Source organism: Rhinolophus ferrumequinum, chromosome 10, assembly GCF_004115265.2.
Source record: "Rhinolophus ferrumequinum isolate MPI-CBG mRhiFer1 chromosome 10, mRhiFer1_v1.p, whole genome shotgun sequence".
Lineage (NCBI taxonomy): Eukaryota > Metazoa > Chordata > Mammalia > Chiroptera > Rhinolophidae > Rhinolophus > Rhinolophus ferrumequinum.
The window spans coordinates 4,672,893-4,690,797 of record NC_046293.1 but is presented as its reverse complement, the minus strand read 5'-3'; the positions used below and the strand labels follow the sequence as shown (position 1 = coordinate 4,690,797).

Below are 17,905 nucleotides of genomic sequence, written 5' to 3'. Positions count from 1 at the left end.
TTTCTGTCCGCAAAATAAGGGTGAGGATGGCCCAGTAGACCCGGATGGCTGGCTGTGTCACTCGGGGCAGATGCCTGTTCTCCCTCCACGGCTGCTGTGGAAATACTGCGCAGCGCTGGACGCATAGGTACGGGCATCCTAGGCACGTCCTAGAGGCATCAGGAATCACCTAGGCCTGAGCCTCCCAAACTCCCAAGTTCCTGCACTGCCCTGCCCCCACGCGCAGCACCTGTTATTCACAGTGACCCTTTGAAATGGATACTTCGTGTCCCTATCATTAAATGGAACTTGCCATCAATTGAAGACATCATCCACAAAACTGCAGGAAATCAAAGCAAACACATTATGTTCTATGTATATGCTGGTGCCTGCTTAAAGCTTGCTATCCCCGTGTAAAAAGGGAAATGATAAAGTGTCAAAAGGACATAAAGGACTGAAGTGGGCAACTGCTATTTTTTCCCTGACTTAAGGGCTGAAAAAGCACGGAAGAGGGAGCTGTCGCTCTCCAAGACAGCCGTGTCACTTGGCGTTAGCCAAACTCTCCCCACCCTCCCGCAGACGCAGGTTCCCCTCTTTCTCCTCCTCCACCCCCACCGGTGAGCCCTCCCAGCTCCGCGCCGAGAGGAAAGGAGGGTGGGCGTCCCGCCCGGGATCGCCCCGCCCGCCAGCTCATTTGCATGGACCGAGCTGGGCGGGGCCGGCGGGGCTGACGTCACGCAGGGAAAGCCCGAGTCGCTGCTCGGAGGCCCCGCCGAGAGCGCCCGCGGGCGCTGGGCGGAGCGGCGGCGCCCTGTACATCTGGGACCTCGGACCCAGCGCCCCGCACCCTGCCTCCGCACTCGCAGCCGCCGCCGCAATGTACGATCCCGAGCGCGGCTGGAGCCTGTCCTTCACGGGCTGCGGCTTCCTGGGCTTCTACCACATCGGGGCTACCTGCTGCCTGAGCGAGCGCGCCCCACACCTCCTCCGCGACGCGCGCATGTTCTTCGGTTCCTCGGCCGGGGCCCTGCACTGCGTCACCTTCCTCGCGGGGATGCCGCCAGGTATGTCCAGGGCCGCCGCCGGGGCTCCTCCCCTAAGGGTCGCAGGGAGCCCGGTGGAGCCGAGCTGGGACGTGGACACCGCAGCGTACAGCCCCGGGACCTCCGTAGACGGGTGCCTCCCCCGCTGCGTCCAGTGCCTGGGGGGCGGCTCTCTGGGCGTGGGAACCCCAAGCACCTCCCCACCCTAACCCCACTCTGGCCTCCGGCCTTGAAGGACGCCCCTCTGCCCCGGGACTGAGAGCCTGGTCGTTCGGGAGCTACAGGGAGAAGGGAGCGCGCGACCCAGGAGGCGGAGGGTGGAGTTGGTCCCCGCGGTCCCCGCCATCCGCTGGGAGGCGCTGGGAGAGCTGAGCTGCCTAAGTGAAGGGCAGATTTGCCCTGGGTCCGACTAGGAATGGGGGGGCTTTGACCTGTGCGCCCCCCCCCCAAGGTGGGCGCCTTCTGGAGACTTGTGGGACTGGAGACGTCATCACCACCTCCCCTGTCCCCTCCCGGGCGCCTTTGGTGCTGCCCAGCCCTGGGGGTGTTGGGGTTGGGTGCGTCTCTGGCAGAGGGCAACTCTTTGGAGTCTTCCTGGGCAGACTTGACGGTTTGGAGTCCAAGGGGCTGGGGGAACGAGAGGGGTGATGTGCGTGGGCTGGGGGAGAGAGAGAAAGTTAGCTCCTCTCTTCCTTTTCCAGTGTTTCAGACCCTTCTTGGGGGCTGGACTGGCTCCATGGACACCCCCATCCCCACTCCCTCCACACCCTACTCAGTGCCCCTGGAAATGAGAACCTGCCTGTTTGAGTCTTGTCCCAACTAACGTCTGTCCCTGTGTGTGCCCATGGGAGGGGAGGATGTGGGGCACGTGTCCAGCTGGCCTAAACTACTAGGTAGGGTACAGCATCCTTGTCCTGGGGTCTGAGCCAGGGGCAGGGACGGCAGCAAGTGGCAACATGGAGCTGTGGGCACCCACAGGACCCCAGATGGGAAGATAATGCACTTTATGAGCTCCAGTTTATCTGGGATTCCTTAATGATTTACTCCGTGCTCTACCCGGGGACTGCTGTGTTGGATGTGGCCAGCAGGAAGGACTGCTACTGGTGACCAGGAATCCCCTGCTAGCGGGCACAGCCCTGCCATTGGATAGGATCAGTGAGCAGATCCTGGGCTGACGGGGAGGTGGGGATTAGGAGACAGGCCACCCTTACTGCCTACTCCGTCCGGGGGGAGAGGAGGAAAGGGCAGGAAATGTGACCTCAGGGAGGATTCGAATGGCCACATGGCCAGTCCACACAGCCTGGGTGTTAGCAGTGCTGAAAGCCAGCCCTTGTTCCCCAAGGAGACCTGCAGACACCCACATGGTCGAGTGTTTAATTGGGACCAGGTTCAAATGCTCTGAAGTGCACCTACTCTAGTATAGAGGGGTTCCCCACTGTCAGGGGACAGGTACAGCTTGGGGCTGTGCCCTGCAGCAGAGGGAGGCTCAGGAGCCACGAAGTCCCTAAAAATGGGTCTGAAGATTTTGGCAGGAGCTGCTCCCCGTGTTCTTGCTTTAACCTCCTGTTTCAGGGGAGGACCGCCAAGGAGCATTTCCCAGGGGCTGCGACTTGGGCAGAGATCCTGGGAGCGCATTAGCCAAAGCTGACTTAGAAGGAGAGCCTGGCAGGCCTGCCAGCTGTGTGCAAATGTGCCCCTTCTGTCTGAATTCAGCGGGGCCATGCGAGTAGGGGAAGCTGAGTTGAAGGCAGAGGTGGATCAGGATAGGCTGGCGCGTGCATATCTGGCCTAAACATTCCAGGAGTTAATGACTGGCTGGGTCTTGGCTGGGACAGGTAGTCGTACATGCCAGGGCAGTGCCGGTCAGCCAGAGGGGGCCAGGCCAGTGCGTGAGGTCAGGTAGAGCATGAATGTCCCCTGTGCCCACTAGACGGTCTGGTAATTCTGGCGGTAGAGTTAAAGGGTAAGTCTAGTTACTTATCAGGCACTTCCTCTGGGTCAACACCATCCAGGTGGTAGCGGATCTAATCCTCTGTCTCCAAAAGGTAGCGATATACTGTCCCACGTTCAAAACGCACAGTCTGAGACTTAGAGGCAGTGAAGTGACCTATCAAAGTCACGCGGCAAGTGAGAGGCAGAGGCAGGATTCCAGCTGCAGGCCCCGCCTGCACCCCGTCCTGCTCCCTTCTCAGACACGTCAGTCCTCCTGCAGGGTCAGGCCCATGGGCGCTGAAGCGCTAAGGCTGAGTCCCTGGCTGCTCTTTGTGGAGGTGAAGAGACCTTGCCTAGGCCTCTGGAGACTCATTCCCAAGGCCAAAGCCTAGAGCCACGCTGTCCCATAGAAATACCGCGCAAGCCACGTCCGTCGTTTTACATTTCCTGGTAGTCACGTGGGAAAAAGTAAAAGACACACGTGAAACTAATTTAATTTTCCCGGTATAGCCCAAATAGTATCAGCTTCCTGTCTAAACAATATGAAACATCACGGAGATAGTTTACATTCATTTTTTCCCCTACCAAGCCTTTGAAATCCCGTGTGTCTTTTATATATCTCGGTTTGGATGAGCCCCATTTCAAGGGCTCCGTGGCCACAGATGGCTGCCTCGCGGGGACGCAGGCCTAGAGAAGCGTCAGTTGGCAGCTCCCCTGCCGTCTGGTTTCTGGTCTTGTCCCGAAGCAGTCCCACCTCCAGGGTGGCGCATCCCCTTGTGTGTTTGTCTCCCACCCCTGCAGACCAGGTGATACAGGTCGTCGTTGAAGCTGTCCGGAGAGCCAGGAACCGGAACCTTGGTGTCTTCCACCCGTCCTTCAACCTGAGCAAGCACATCCGAGACGGTCTCCAGAAATACCTGCCGGCCAACGTTCACCAGCTCATCTCTGGCAAAGTGTCCATCTCGCTCACCAGAGTGTCTGACTTGGAAAATGTCCTCGTGTCGGATTTTGAGTCGAAAGATGAAGTCGTGGACGTAAGCGCTTTGTGTGTGGGTGTTGTCACATAAGAAAGGCTGTTTCTTTCATTTGGGACGTAACAGAGAGGGCTGTCGCAGGCCACCGGCGCCATTTCCTAAGATGCAAAAACCGGGTTGACCGTGACGCTGTGTGCTTCCTGCGGCACAGTGACCTAAATTCGGCGTGTCTCCGGGGATCTGGGCCATAGCACAGAGAAACCCTGTGTGTTTCAGGACAGTTGCGGTTTCAAATTCACACCTCCCCATCTTTCCAGACGCGGCTCCTGACCACCTACCTGCCTCCTCCAGGGACCCTGTCCCAACAATGCCTGTTCCTTAATGAGTTCCCCCGGAGGGAAGCCCCACGCAGTGGGGGCCTGTCTTACTAGCCTCTGTCCTCGGATCCTAGCACAGAGAGCGTTTATGATATTAAAACACCACTTAATTTGGCTGATGCCTTTTCTGACATTTACATGGACTGCATTTCACCTTCACACAGGTCTATACGAGAGAGCAGCCTGGCACAGAGCCACCAGCATCTCAGCACTAGTATCCCCTTCCCTTTAATGTTGTTTCTAGACAGCCAGCACCTGTCTGTTCCCACGAGTCCGTCCTCTCAGGGAATCAGTGTTGCGTCTTGCTTGATGCTGTCTAGCATGGTGCTGCTCAAAGCGTGGTCCCCAGGCCAGCAGCATCAGCGTCACTCTCAGGCCCCACCTCCAACCTGTCACATCAGGATCCTGGGCTGGGGCACAGAGTCTGTGGGGCAACACGCTTTCCAGCTGATTCTATCAGCATTTGTGAAGCTCTGATCGAGTCCCTTCCCTGTCAATTGGTGAGTCAGCAACTCTTGGTCCCGTTTGTGATGGCCCAGTGTGACTCTCTTGGGCAACAGGGACAGCAAGTTGATGTCCACAGACAGTGTCGTTAAGGTGCAGATCGAAATACAAGTGTGTAGGTTGGTTCATCGTTCATTCAACTCATTTAGTAAAGCACCTACTCTGTGCAAAGAGCATTTTCAGGCTTATTGCTTTTCTCCCTTGGAGAAGTCTTATAAAAGCCCCGGGGAATAACTGGTGGACTCTTTTAGCCTTTGATTTCATTCCCTTTTGTCTTCACAGGCCTTGGTGTGTACTTCCTTCATCCCTGTCTTCTGTGGCTTAATTCCTCCTTCCTTCAGAGGTGTGGTAAGTCTGCTTTTGAACTGTGTTTGCATAGTTCCTGTCTGCAAGGCGACAGGACCCCAGACACACAGCTTTGTGCTTCTCAGCCTTCAGGCAGAGATTCCACACCCCCACCCCTGACCCTGCCCTGCCCTAGGCTGCCTGGGCAGCAGAACCAACCGCAGCCAGAAGCACTCATCTGGCTGTCTGTAAGGAAAGCGGGTTCACTTAATCTTCACATGAGTGGATAGATGCCAAAGTAGGAGACGCTTAGGAATCGCTTACTGGCTTATGGGAGAGCTTTACTCTTAGGGATTGAGAGTTTCAGTCCTCTGGACTGACTGTCCGTTTTAGCCCGTGGCTTGTGGCAGAAGCTGCCAACAGGGCTGCGGTTTGGTTCCATTGAACAAATACATGAACATGTGTAGCTCATGCTCAGCTATGCTGCGGGCAGCCAAGCAGAAGCTGGGGTGTTTATTCTGCAGCCTCTGGACTACACGCTGGGCTGTGCTGGACGGTTGGCAGCCTCGTTCTAGGGCAGTCTCTGGAGACAGTTAAGGTTTTGTCCCAATAGGGGGAGTGCTGCTGGCTTTGGCTTGACAGGTGCAAACTGTCTAAATTATACCAAAACCCTCCTGCCCAGCTGAAGGTGGTTGAAGGATATGGATGCCGGATATGGAGGCTCAGAGTAACTGAGCCCAAATGCCGCTGGTTGGGGGATAAGACGACGTTTTCTGGAGGCCATCTAGGCCCCAGGTTCACTGTTTCATTTAAGTCTCTAAAGCCTCTCGAGGCGCTGGTTCTCGTTTTCAAGGTGTGGAGAGTGACTGGGCTCACAGGTGAAATATCTTGTCCAAGATTTCCCAAGCAGCAAGGGGATCTGGACCTGAACCCTGCCTTCTAGGGCAGGGTTTGCATCCCACTGTCCCCATTGCACACTCCATGGGCACACCTGTGGTCTCCCACCTGGGGTCAGGTCATGGGCCGGACTCCAGCCTCTGTCTGCCTCTTTGCCAGGCACTTTCTGTGCAGTGCATAATCTCTACAATAGTTTGTAGCATTCCTGAGTGCCAACCTCAACCCTGGCCGGGCACAGAAATGCTCAGTACGGATTTGCTGAGTGATCCCCAAGCCCCGTTCTCCCTCAGGATCAGCCTGCAGCTCTGAGAAGCCTCTGCCCATGAAACACAGAAAAACACATACAGCAGCAGCCCGGAGCTTCTGACAGGATGTCCTGTTTTCTCCCTTAAAAGCGATACATCGATGGAGGGGTGACTAACAGTTTGCCCATCTCTGATACCAAGACGACCATCACTGTGTCCCCCTTCCATGGGGAGTCTGACATCTGCCCTAAGGTCAAGTCCACGAACTTTTTTCACGTGGATTTCACCCAGCTCAACCTACGCCTCTGCTCAGAAAACGTCTACCTGCTAAGCCACGTATTGTTCCCTCCGGACATCAAGGTGAGTGGGGGGCTGTGTTCTGGGGTGTAGCTCTTCGTTGCTTCCCTGTTTGCCTGGAGAGCCACCAGTTCTCTATGCAAACAAACAGAAACAGACCCTCATTGAATAGGAACTCGGAGAAGAGTCCCTTGTCCCAGGAGATCAGTGCTGTCCCACTCTGATCACCAGAATCACCTGGGGACATTTGACCAACACCGCAACTCAGGTCCCACTTCCAGGGGCTGTGGTGTAAGTACAGTCGGCCCTCTCTGTCCATGGGTTTTGCACCCACGGATTCAAGCATCCGCAGATTCAGTCAACCGCAGATCAAAAATAATAATAATAATAATAATAAATCCCGGAAGTTTCCATTAAAAAAAAAGCTTGAATTTGCCACTTACTGAGCCCTACACTGAATCCACGCAGGTGAAATGATGTGTAGACATACCTGGTCATAGCCTATATGCAATCATAGCTTATATGCAAACCCTACATCATTTTATATCAGGGACTAAAGCATCTGTGAATTTTGGTATCCAAGGGAAGTCCTGGAACCAGTCCCCCATGAATTCCAGGGGACCACTGTGGTCTGGGTAGAGCTGGGGAGGCAGGATAATTTGTAGTTACCCAGATGATTCTTCTTTTCAACCATGGTCACGAACCACACTGCACTTGGTGGTCTACTCCTTCTTGGTGGTGGTGGTAGGACGTCTCACCACCCTAACGCTGTAAGAACACCTGTAGGCTGTGTCCACCAGCAGTGCCGGGGACAAAGGAGGCTGTGCAGTGCCGTGTGCACCCCCAGCGTGAGTTCCCACTGGAGGAAAGGCCGTACACCACAGCTGGTCTGCGTGCGTGGTTGGTACGCAGATGACTAGAGGGGGCAGCTGTTAGTGGTCCAGTGACAACTGGGACAGGCCCCCTGGCATGCGGGGGTGCCAGCAAAGGCTCCATGGAGGGGTGTCCACAGGAGGGGAGGACTGCTGTGTCCCACCTCACTGGCTGCGCCTGGCACGTGGGAGTGGCTCAGAGTTTGCCAGAGCCTTCCCTTTGTCTTGGCTGACTTTAGATATTTCCGCAAGTGGTGCTTAGTGATGTCCCCCCGCTGCAGCTAACTCACTTGATTTGCTTACAGGTGCTTGCAGAGCTGTGCTTTCAAGGGTACAGAGACGCGGTCAGGTTCTTGGAAGAAAATGGTATGTATGGGCGGGGACACAGATGTGCCCTTTTACTAAGCTTTCTGTTAGCAGCCTGGGTAAACCCGAGAGATTGGTGTGAGCGATGTCACTCGCTGCTCACGGCTTTCACTGCCTGTCATGCTGAGCCCACTCATTGGCCTCGTGAGATAGGGAATCTTCGCCCCACTTTACAGATGGGGAAATGGAGGCTCAGAAAGGCGAGCCAGGGACCACACTCACTGAGGGGCAGAGCTGGGATTTGAACCCAGGATGCCACGGCTCCCGGGCTCTGTCTCCTTCCGTGGTGTCGCCTGTCTGAAGGCAGACAGTTCTGCTGTTTTCTGCTTGAACTGTTGTGAACCTTAAATTTCATGAGGGCATTGAACAGGGTTTCTGGGCATGGGCCCCAAGTGGAGCCATGAGAATAATCGTCTGCAGCCAGGTGTGGGGGACGCCCACTGGACCTGCTGACCTTTCTGGGACAGGTGGCTGCCTTTGAATCCTCCTGGCTCCTGTGGGCTGTGGGAGTTGGGCTCTAGGGACATTAGAGTGGAGCCAAATAGTCGATGTGTTTGGAGCTGGTTTTCTTCACTGTGAAGAATTGGTTCATGTATTGATCCTCTGAAGTAGTCTTTGGCCAAGACCAGGAAGACAGTGTGGGTACAAGGACATACACATATTATCTGCTCAGCAAATATTGATTGTGTACCTTCTGGGTCCCAAGCAGTTGGCTATGGACTAGGGACACCGCAGTGAAGAGGCAGATGCGGGCCCTGCCCTCCCGGAGCTTACGGTCTGGTCGGGAGTGCAGATCATTAAACGGAGGTCTGCCAGTGTGCTAAATGCCGTGGCAGGAAGACGTGAGATGCTATAGGGTCACCCAGGAGGGAATCCACGCTGACACTTTGAGGATGAATAGGAGCGTTCTAGGCACGGGAGGTTGGGGGGGCGTGAGAGTGAGGCCTGCAGGCAATGGGGTGTAGTCTGTTGGGCAACAAAAAGAAGGGTTGTGGAACTGGTGTGGCAGGGGGTGGGGGATACTGAGAGGTGGACAGCGGAGGGGACAAGGCTGGGCCTTGCAGGCCTGGGGAGGGTTTGCCTCCTGCAGCAGTAGGGAGCCACTGAGGGCTGCTGAAGCAGGAGAGAGGAAGGTCAGAGCCCCTCTGGCTGCAGTGAGGCAGCGGGACACTCGGCCAGGGTCGGGGTAGGGGAAGGGGCCCGAGGGAACAGGACTGACCGGAGATTTGTGAAGAGGAAGACTCGAGGATGAAGCCCTGACTGTTGGCCTGGGGAGCTGGGGTCAGGGGAGAGGGGGCTCTGCCCACGGGTTCAGGGCACTCCAGAGGGAGAGGGTTTGCAGGAAGTCAAGGGAGCTCCGTGTAGGACATGTAGGTGCCCCAGGGGCATTTTGGGGGCAGCTGTGCAGGAGGCAGCTGATGTCAGGGTCCAAAGTCCGGGACAGCAGCCTGGACTGGGGATGCAATTTGGAGGTGGTCTAGGACTAAATGATGGTGATGGACCCTGCAGGGGTGGATTCAGGTTTCTTGCTGACTTGGGCCCACCACCTCCTCCTACAGCCTCTGTTTCGACATCTGTAGCAAGAGTAGTTTGGACTAAATGAGTCTAGGCGGTACTTAGTCATTCTAAAGACCGGTATGTGGCTGAGCGTTTGCAGCAGCAGGGCTGGGTTTGGGTTAAGATATCCAAGTGCAGTTCTCAGCCAGGCCGGCCTCCCTGGGGTCCTGCAGAGGACATGTGGGGGTGGGGCAGGGTTGTCCTCTGGGAACAGATTCTCTGAAACATACCTAAGGGAAAGTGAAATCTCAGAGGGTGAGCAGTGTGCCTGATAGAGGCCCAGAAAGATCTAGACAGAAGCATAAACAGGAGGTGTAACCTGGGGAACACGACACAGGTATCCAGGAGTAGCCCCTGGTCCTTTGACCATGAGGTTGGAAGCAAGAGGTGAGCCAGGGTCTCTGAAACCAGCGTTACCCCTGCCCCCACCAGCGTGCCAATTCCGGGAGAGCAGGAGGCACTCCCTGGTGTCAGCCATTGTGCCCCAGCACCTGGGGGCAGTGGTTGCACAGACCCCCTTACCTAGTACTACGTTCAGGACCACATGTGTGATGCAAGAGTGCCGTCACTGATGTCAGACCTGGGTTCAAATCTAGCTCTGCCACAGATGGGCTGTGTGGCCTTGGACGAATCACTTAACCTCTCTGTGCTTCTGATTTCTCAGCTGAAAAGTAGAGAGGCTGGTAGCAGTTGAGTGGCTGCTGCAAGGTCTGACTGTAAAGTTCCTAGTCGAGGCCTGGAACGCAGGCTTCCCCAGTGGTGTAATACCAGCTATCACAAATTATTCCAGCTATAATCCTCCTGTTTCAACCTCACGAATCCACATGTGGCTGTGGGACCCACACCACTTGTGAGTGGTCGAGCCAGGTGCTGACTGAAATCTACCTGGCTTCAAAGCCCCATTTCTCCCCATTATGAATGCCGGCCCGCGTCCATCCCCAACTGTACTGAGTGGAGGCGGGGCCTGAAGCTCTGGTGGCTGCTAGCCGCCCTCTCATGGGGTGGGTGGGTGGGTAGATGCGTAATGACCCCTGCCATCCAAATTCGCCTGATGGTTTCTCTTCTGTGCCCTTCACAGGCATCTGTAACAGGCTCCATCCGTGCCTGAATTTATCGCTACCACAGCAGGACGTCCTTGCGCCCCACTGTGAGACCACGAGCCTGGAGGCTTCCCTGGGGGTGGCCGCCTGGCCCACAAAGCCTCCAGAAAACAAGCTGCTGAACCATCTCAGCATCCTGCCCTGGGACGAGAGCATCCTGGAGACGCTGTCGCCCCAGCTCACTATAGGTGCCGACTCATCAGGGGTGAACCCGGAGAGGATGTTATTTTCTGTGACTGATTGAGAAACTGAAAGGGCTTCTGTCCTATGCGTGAGGGAGGACGGTGAAGCTACCACGGGGAGGAAATGGGCAGAGTGACTGGGCCTTGGGGCCCCCACCTCTTGGCACAGCTTCCCCTGAGCCAGGTGCTTTGCTCAGTCTCCCTTCCCACGGGGACATGGCCGGAGGAAAAGAAACTCCCGCTGAGCTCATTTTGAGTTAACCCAGGGCCTGGGTTTGAGTTAACCCAGGCCCTGGATACCAGCGGCCCCAGGCGCCGCCCGTTCTTTTGGAACACCGTTCTCTGCCTGTCTACCCATCTCAAGGCCTTTTTTCTCACAGAGCCTCTCCTGATTTGCCCCTCCCTCCAAACCCACAGTTTTCACCCTTCATTGAACGGTGCCGTCAAATATCAGATGGACAGATGAGTGTGCAAAAGCCTCCAATCGGACGTTCGGAGAAATTCAGAGATGAGCAGAACGCATTCCTTGCCCCTGAGGCGCTGACGCCCTAGCAGTTGCATTAACCGGCAGCTTCTCAAGTTCCCGGGATTTGGGGCATCATGAGGTCATTACCGAGGGGACATAAAGGCCAGAGGTTCTAGGCAGGAGACGGAATCCTGGCAGCTGGAGGTTCACGGAGTTCTCGAAGCTCCCTGAGCAGTTTGTGCACACCTCCAGAAAGAGTTGTCAGTTTAAAAGAGAGTCGTTACTTGGGAGCCCGGTACCTGTAGGCTGTCCAAGGGCTGTTCTGAGCGTATCCCCCATTTGATCTCATTTGTGAATGCTTCAGATTCTTCGGCTGCCAGAGTTGTGTACTTCATAGAAATTCCAACCACCACCTGGGTAAGGTGGCTTGCTTTCTACACTGGTGGGAGATAACGCCTCCAAATTGTGTTTTTCAGCAATGAGGGAAATATTTAAAATCCAAGGTGGATACATGAACAAGATTTGCAACTCCTTACCGGTTAAGGTGATGTCCTACATGATGCTGCCGTGTACGCTGCCCGTGGAGTCTGTGATTGCTGTGGTCCAGAGGTGAGCACTGCGCGTGGCTGCGTGTCCTGGGGCTGAGAGGGGGAGGCCCTAAGCCCAGGGCTTGGCACCTTGTGCAGCGGGATGGAGCTCAGTCTACGTGGAACACCCCGACAGGCGCCTCGGGGGGGGGGGGACCCCTTCCCAGCCACCTCCTTTCTCATTGCTGCTGTAGGTCTGTCACTTCTTGTAGGTCTGCCCTTTTATTTGGGGATCTTATTCATGGTAGGGAAGGACGTGCAGCAAACACGTGTGAGTGCTGGATCCCTGGGCATTTGTTCATCCTCCACTTTCTTCAGATTTACTTTGGTGTTTCCTTTCTTTTTAGTGAGTTAATCCAGCATGTCCTTTAGTCCATCTTTTAAAGTCCAACCCATTCTTCAAAAGGCAGCTCGGGTCTCCTGCCCTTGGGGAACCCGCCCAGGTCCCTTCCCCACCCAGCCTTGCTCTGGGTTCCAGCATTTATCAAAACCCAGACGTGGGGTCCTTTTTATGTCTGGGAAGTTGGGAGTCTGTGGAGAGCAGCGGTCGGGCCTCTTCAGTGGCTTCCTCTGCTGGGCTGGCATGTGGCCGAGCGCAGTAGGGCTGAGTGGAGGGGGTGGGGTCTCAATTACAAACCGTGGGCATACTGACTGGTGGGCATCTTGCCACAGACAAGTAGACTCCTGGAAAAACTAAAGCATTTTCCTTTCATTTCCATGTAAGTCCCTTGAGCTTTCCTGAATTAAAAGTGGCCTAACTGTCCGTTAGGGCTTTTAGGCAGGCTAGTCCCAAATCCGCCTTCTGGGAATTCATCAGACTGGGATTAGAAGTGACCCTGGACATTAATTGGGACAAAGGCTATTGTTGTAAGATAGCTAGCTGCCTTTTCTTCAGTTGTTGTTTTGTTCTCTTTGTTGTGGCTTATCTTCATGCTGACACTGTGTGTATGTGTCTGTGTGATTTCATCCCTGCAGACTGGTGTTGTGGCTTCCATATATCCCTGATGACATCCAGTGGTTTCATTCGGTGACCTCTCAGATTTGTTCCCGAGTGATAAATCATCTGCTCCCCACTTCCAGGTAAGTGATTTGCCTGTGGGGCTTTGGGTCGGATGGGCCTTCCTTTCCTTTGCTCAGGCCTCATCCACTATCCTAGAAGCACCACTGAGTGCCCGATAGGTGGCAAGGAGCTTGTCCTTTCATGCAGGGGGCCCTGTCCTGTGGGAGGCAGCTGAGTAAATCAGAGGTCCCAGTATAGCTAACCTGCACCGGGGGCAGCAGGAAAGCCTCCGATTGGGCCCAGCTGTGATGGAGAGAGCTGAGGGGGTAGAGGGGACAGGTGCAGACCAGGAAAGTGAGAGCGTTCCTGGGCCTAAAGGAAGTAGCTCTGGAAGCCTGCCTCTGGGGGGTGGGGTGAGGCAGGGAGAGAGGCGGGGCCAGGCGGGGCTTCCCATGGCTGTGGCCTGGGGTCCTGTTAAAGCAGACTCCCTTCTGACCTCAGATTTTGCAGTCTGCTTCGTGACATGGCCCGGTGACCGCTGCTGCTTTCTGAATTCTGCACACTTGATTCGTAGTAAAAAGGGCCTTCTTCTGGTTACTAGGATTGGATCTTACCCTGAAAATCACAGGTCTTGGCTTTCTCGCCTGCTCATCAGCCTTGACCCTCGCCTACCTCCTCGTTGGGTTTCTGTGAGGCTTTGGGCACCCACTAGCACAGTATGGGACACATGGAGTGCCTTCCAGAGATGAGCCCTTAGTCGTTACTGCTGTGGCACATGTGGAAGGGTTTAAGTAGGGAGTGGCAGGATCTGGGTTGCACTGAGAATGACCGCAGTGGGCTTGTGGACGACACTAGACCTTGGAGCCCGACGGGCAGCAAGGTCACCATCGAGAGGGTGCCACGCTGGCCCAGGCAAGGGTGAGAGGGTCTGGTCGCTGAACCTGTGGGACTGAGAGATGTCACAGGTTCTGGGGCCAGAAGGAGGTACCAGTTACAAGCCCTGGTGCCTGCAGGCATTCTGAGGAAGTGGGGCAGCTAGTTAGAAAGAAGAGGCCTGGGAGGGGTGAGAGGTCTGTGGTAGGGCACCCTGGTGGGAGAGCTGCTCTGTGTGCAGGAAATTGATGTGCTCCATCGTGCCTGTGGATGTCCGGTGGGAGGTGTCCAGGTGGCTGTGAGGGCCATAGGCTTCGAGGCCCAGGTTGGTGACATCAGCCAAGTACTGAGGGGCGGAGGAACGTGTGGCTTTGGGCTGGGCCACCCTGCAGCGCCCAGAGTCTGTTCGGCAGTGCACTAAGCGTTGGCAGACAGCGTCCGTCCATCCTCTCTGAGACTGAAGACGGCTGCTGAGTCAGCATTCTTTGTTTCAGATCCCAAATGCTGGCAAGTAGCCAGCAGCCCTCCCCACACAAACCAGAGCACCACGGGACCTCAGCCCTCCTGCTCCCCAAGGACCTGGACACCGGCCCTGTGGACTCTCCAGCAGGACGCAAAGTGCAGACTGCCTAGTAATCCATCCTCCAGTCCGGCCTCAGCTTCCTGGGCAGCAGTCCTGCTGGGGGTGGGAGCAACCCCTCCCTCCCCACTTTCTCAGCGGGGGAGAGTTTGAGGAGGCAAGTCTAGGACGTTCTTTGCGAGCTGCTAGGCCTTTCCCGTCTGTGTGCAACTATCTCCACTCTGCTGTGGAATCCCCCATGTCTGTTACATATGGATCTTGGCCTCTGTGCTGAATTTACAGTTTATTAAAACCAAAGGCTATCAATTGGTCTTTATGATAAAGCTAGGAAGCTGCTTTTGGTATATATGGTGGTCCCGAGGTTAAAGAGATCTAATACTGACGCACGGCCGGGTGGGAAACGACCCTCAGTGTGGAGGGTCCATCACCATTTCTGTCCTGCAGCCCTCGAGTGTCCCCGAAAAAGCCTTCTAGAATGGCCGGTGTTTGGACAGGGGGATCTTGTGGCTGGGGGTTCAGCTGCCCTTTGTGCAGTCTTGGGGGTTGGAGGGAAGACAGAAGGGTGCTCCATCTCCCCGTACAGGAAGCAGTTGGCATGGCGGGAGGGCATGCCATCTTTCTCCAGGAAGGGCACTTCCCTCAGGGGACATTAAAAGATAATAACTTCCTGACATTTTACGACACCCTTTCAACCCAGCCTAAATATTTGATAAAGAATTTTGTCTAAAACATAGGAGATCTTATTATCTGTTGAATTATGTATTATGTGAATCAGTGAGATGTTACGGGAACAAGTCTTAAAAAAATATCCAGAGCACAAGACAGCCCCCAGGCCCCCCAGGCAGGAGCCAGACGGCTTGGCCCCCTTCCGCTGGTACCCTCAACTTGAACTTGACTTATTTGCCCCAAGCCTCTGGTCTGCTTTTCTTTTTTCTCACCACCCCCCCCCCGCCCCCATCCTCTGTGCTCCCCCAGCCTCAATGGAGACAAATAAGAGACAGGGACCTCCCTTCTCCCAGGTGTGTGATTTGTGGGCAGTCACAATGTACTGCAACTCGAGGGGAAATGTGCGCGTCTGTTTTTCTTACACATTGGAATATAACAAAAAAGAAAAACAGTGATAAGCTCTGAATCCTAAATATTGGGACAGAAAGCTGCAGCTCTCCCCTGCGTTGTATGAGTGTCCTGGAGTCAAGTTCAGGCAAAGCGCTGTCTTGCAAAAATGAACCCTTTAAAATGGAATGTGGTTCTCGGGCAAACTCCACCTGAGCCTGAGCTGTTCTGAGCTGTGAACTCCTAGAAGGCAGGGGCCACTTGTGAACCCCCCTGCAGGTCTCCTGGGTGGGTGGGCACCTGACGCTTCTGTTCTGGTAGCACTTGACCACCAAGTGATGCTTCTGTTCTGGTAGCATTGGATCCCCAAGTGAATGGTGTGTTGCCCGGCTCCCTGGACCCCCAGAACACGGCATGTCCCTGGCTGAGCTCGCTTGGTGGTGGAGGAGGCCTGCCTGACACCCACCTGGGCTCCTTCTGACCCACCCTGACACCTTCCCCTGACTCTCAAGTTTCCCAATCAGCTTTTCTGTCAGAACCACAGACATAACTACATTTTCACAGTGTTTTACAATAACCAGTGTATTCCCATAGAGACAGAGAGACTGGGGGTGCCAAGAAAATGTATACACGTGACTTGTATTCATCTTTTGTTATCTGTATATATTGAGCATGACAATTGGAATACAGTTTTTTCCCCTTTCTTAAAATGTGTATACATTTTTTTTTGGCACCCTCTGTATATGCGAGTTTTGTGATTATGGCTAATAAGTTTCTTTGGAACTTTATAGGTTTTGAAATAACTCAACTTTCTTACAATGAGCATATGTTTTATAAATTTTTAAAAGTGTGCTCTAAGACAAGGAACTATAATACTATTTTAGAAATGGCCAAGTCTCCCTCCATTTGTGCCTTAAATGCCACCCTCCCCACTCCCCCAGGCCCTCACCTCTCCAGGTGTGCTGCGGTTTCTCTCACATCCCTCCTACCTGATGAAATAGAATCCTTCCTCTGTTGATGGTGCATTTGGACTTCAGAGTATTCCACTGTCAGGAATAACCCATGAGTTGTCTAGTTAATGCCAGGGTACAGCAGTCTCCACCTGGTAAACAGTGAAACCTGGGGCACAGCATGGCCCCCGTGTTAAAATACAGTGTGTGGGTGTAGATACGTATATGTGTGTGTCCTAGAAAAAGGACTGAAAGGACATACCTCGGAATACCCACAGTGGTTACCATCATGCCGTTGTTTGTAATTATGTCGTATTGGTTGTGCTTATACGTGTTTTCCAAATTTCTATGTGACCATATATTACTTTCGTCAGACTATAACTCATAATAAATGTGATTTTTAAAATACTTGCTCTCAGTGTTCTTTCTAAGGAGCCGCGGTGTTGCTTTTCTTCCCTCACAGCTGAGCTTCTTTAAAACTCCCCCAGGTGAGGTTTCAGCCTTGCTTCTCCAGACAGCCCTGTTAAGCCAGGAGGCCTCCCTGTGAACTGCTTCATGGGCTTGTGGACCAGACCCGCCTTCTAGAATCCCTCTCCTTCCTGTGGGACCCCAGACTCCTGAGTGGCTCCTTGTCCATCTGGGTGCCGGGCTCTTCCCCAAGGCTTAGGTCGGGCCTGCTCTGCTGAGTATGCACGGCTTCTCCTGGGGGCTGGGGATCCTCAAGTGAGTGAGGACCACCCCCCCAGTCTCTGGCTCAGGTGAGAGTTGGGCCCACGTGCCCACCTACCCCCTGACCATCCCTCGGACGCACCCCAACCTAACCTGGCCAGTTCAGGGCTCAGCTGCCTGATCAGCTGTCCTGTGTAACTTCCAGGTCACATGAGCCAGATGGGTGACCTCTGTGGGAAGACCCAGCCTCCCTCATGGCCTCTGAGACGTGGGGTTTGATTTCTTAAGGGAACCAGTGTAGTTACTAAATTGCATGTCTACCTCTGATGGGACCAGATCAGCACTTCCTAAACCACGTTTTCTGGAATACCGGTCGATGTCACTAGGTGATTCGATCAGTTAGGATAGGCTGGATTATACTGCGTTGAACAAAAACCCCTACAGGGTTTATTTCTCATAGTACATACCCGCCAGTCTTGACTGACCCAGCCTGAAGCCATCCCACCCCCTAGAGGGTCACTTATTACCATGGTGAGGTGGGGGTGGGGTGGGGAGGAATTTGGTGCTTAAAGGTTTTCATCCAGAAGTGACCCCTATCCCTTCAGCTCACAACTTGTTGACCAAAGCAAGTCACATGGATGGGGGCAGGGAAATACAATTCTACCTTTGCTCAAAAGAGGAGCAAAAGCACTGGAAGTACTGAGGCCACAGAAAGCCTCAGAAACAACAAAAAAAACCACACACACAAAAACCAATAAATCTAGGAACTCCTGGGTTAAAGGAAGCAGAACAAGCATAGGTACTGCGGGACTTCTCAGAGCCTTTAATATGTTACTATGTATTGTGACTGTCAGAGCCGGTGTTTGACTGTGAAAGCTGTGACTCTGTGTTCCCGATGTGCCCTCTGTCACTGGTCCAGTGCCTCGGATACATTAGACTCTCGAATTATTTGACTCATGACTTCTGTTGCAATCTGCAGGTCAACCTCATGACAATTGAATGTTAAACAAAATAACGGTGAATGTTTAAACAAAAATTTATTACTGTAAAAGACACATAGCCATTTATCCCCTTCAAAATACCCGTGCCCCCACCCCCCATCTCCCCATGCACCCCA

The 17,905-nt window shown here is 54.2% G+C and overlaps 1 protein-coding gene across 1 annotated transcript; it reads left to right on the top strand.

Annotated features, from left to right (window-relative positions):
* Nucleotides 1–736: 736 nt before the first annotated feature.
* On the top strand, nt 737–16,527 carry PNPLA3 (patatin like phospholipase domain containing 3). Its single transcript, XM_033118403.1, is given in 10 exon segments — nt 737–1,043; nt 3,756–3,988; nt 5,092–5,157; nt 6,387–6,596; nt 7,711–7,771; nt 10,407–10,616; nt 11,553–11,685; nt 12,639–12,743; nt 14,031–14,064; nt 14,066–16,527. Coding segments are annotated over 10 exon segments (1,443 nt in total). The 5' UTR covers nt 737–856; the 3' UTR covers nt 14,270–16,527.
* The last annotated feature ends 1,378 nt before the right edge of the window (nt 16,528–17,905 follow it).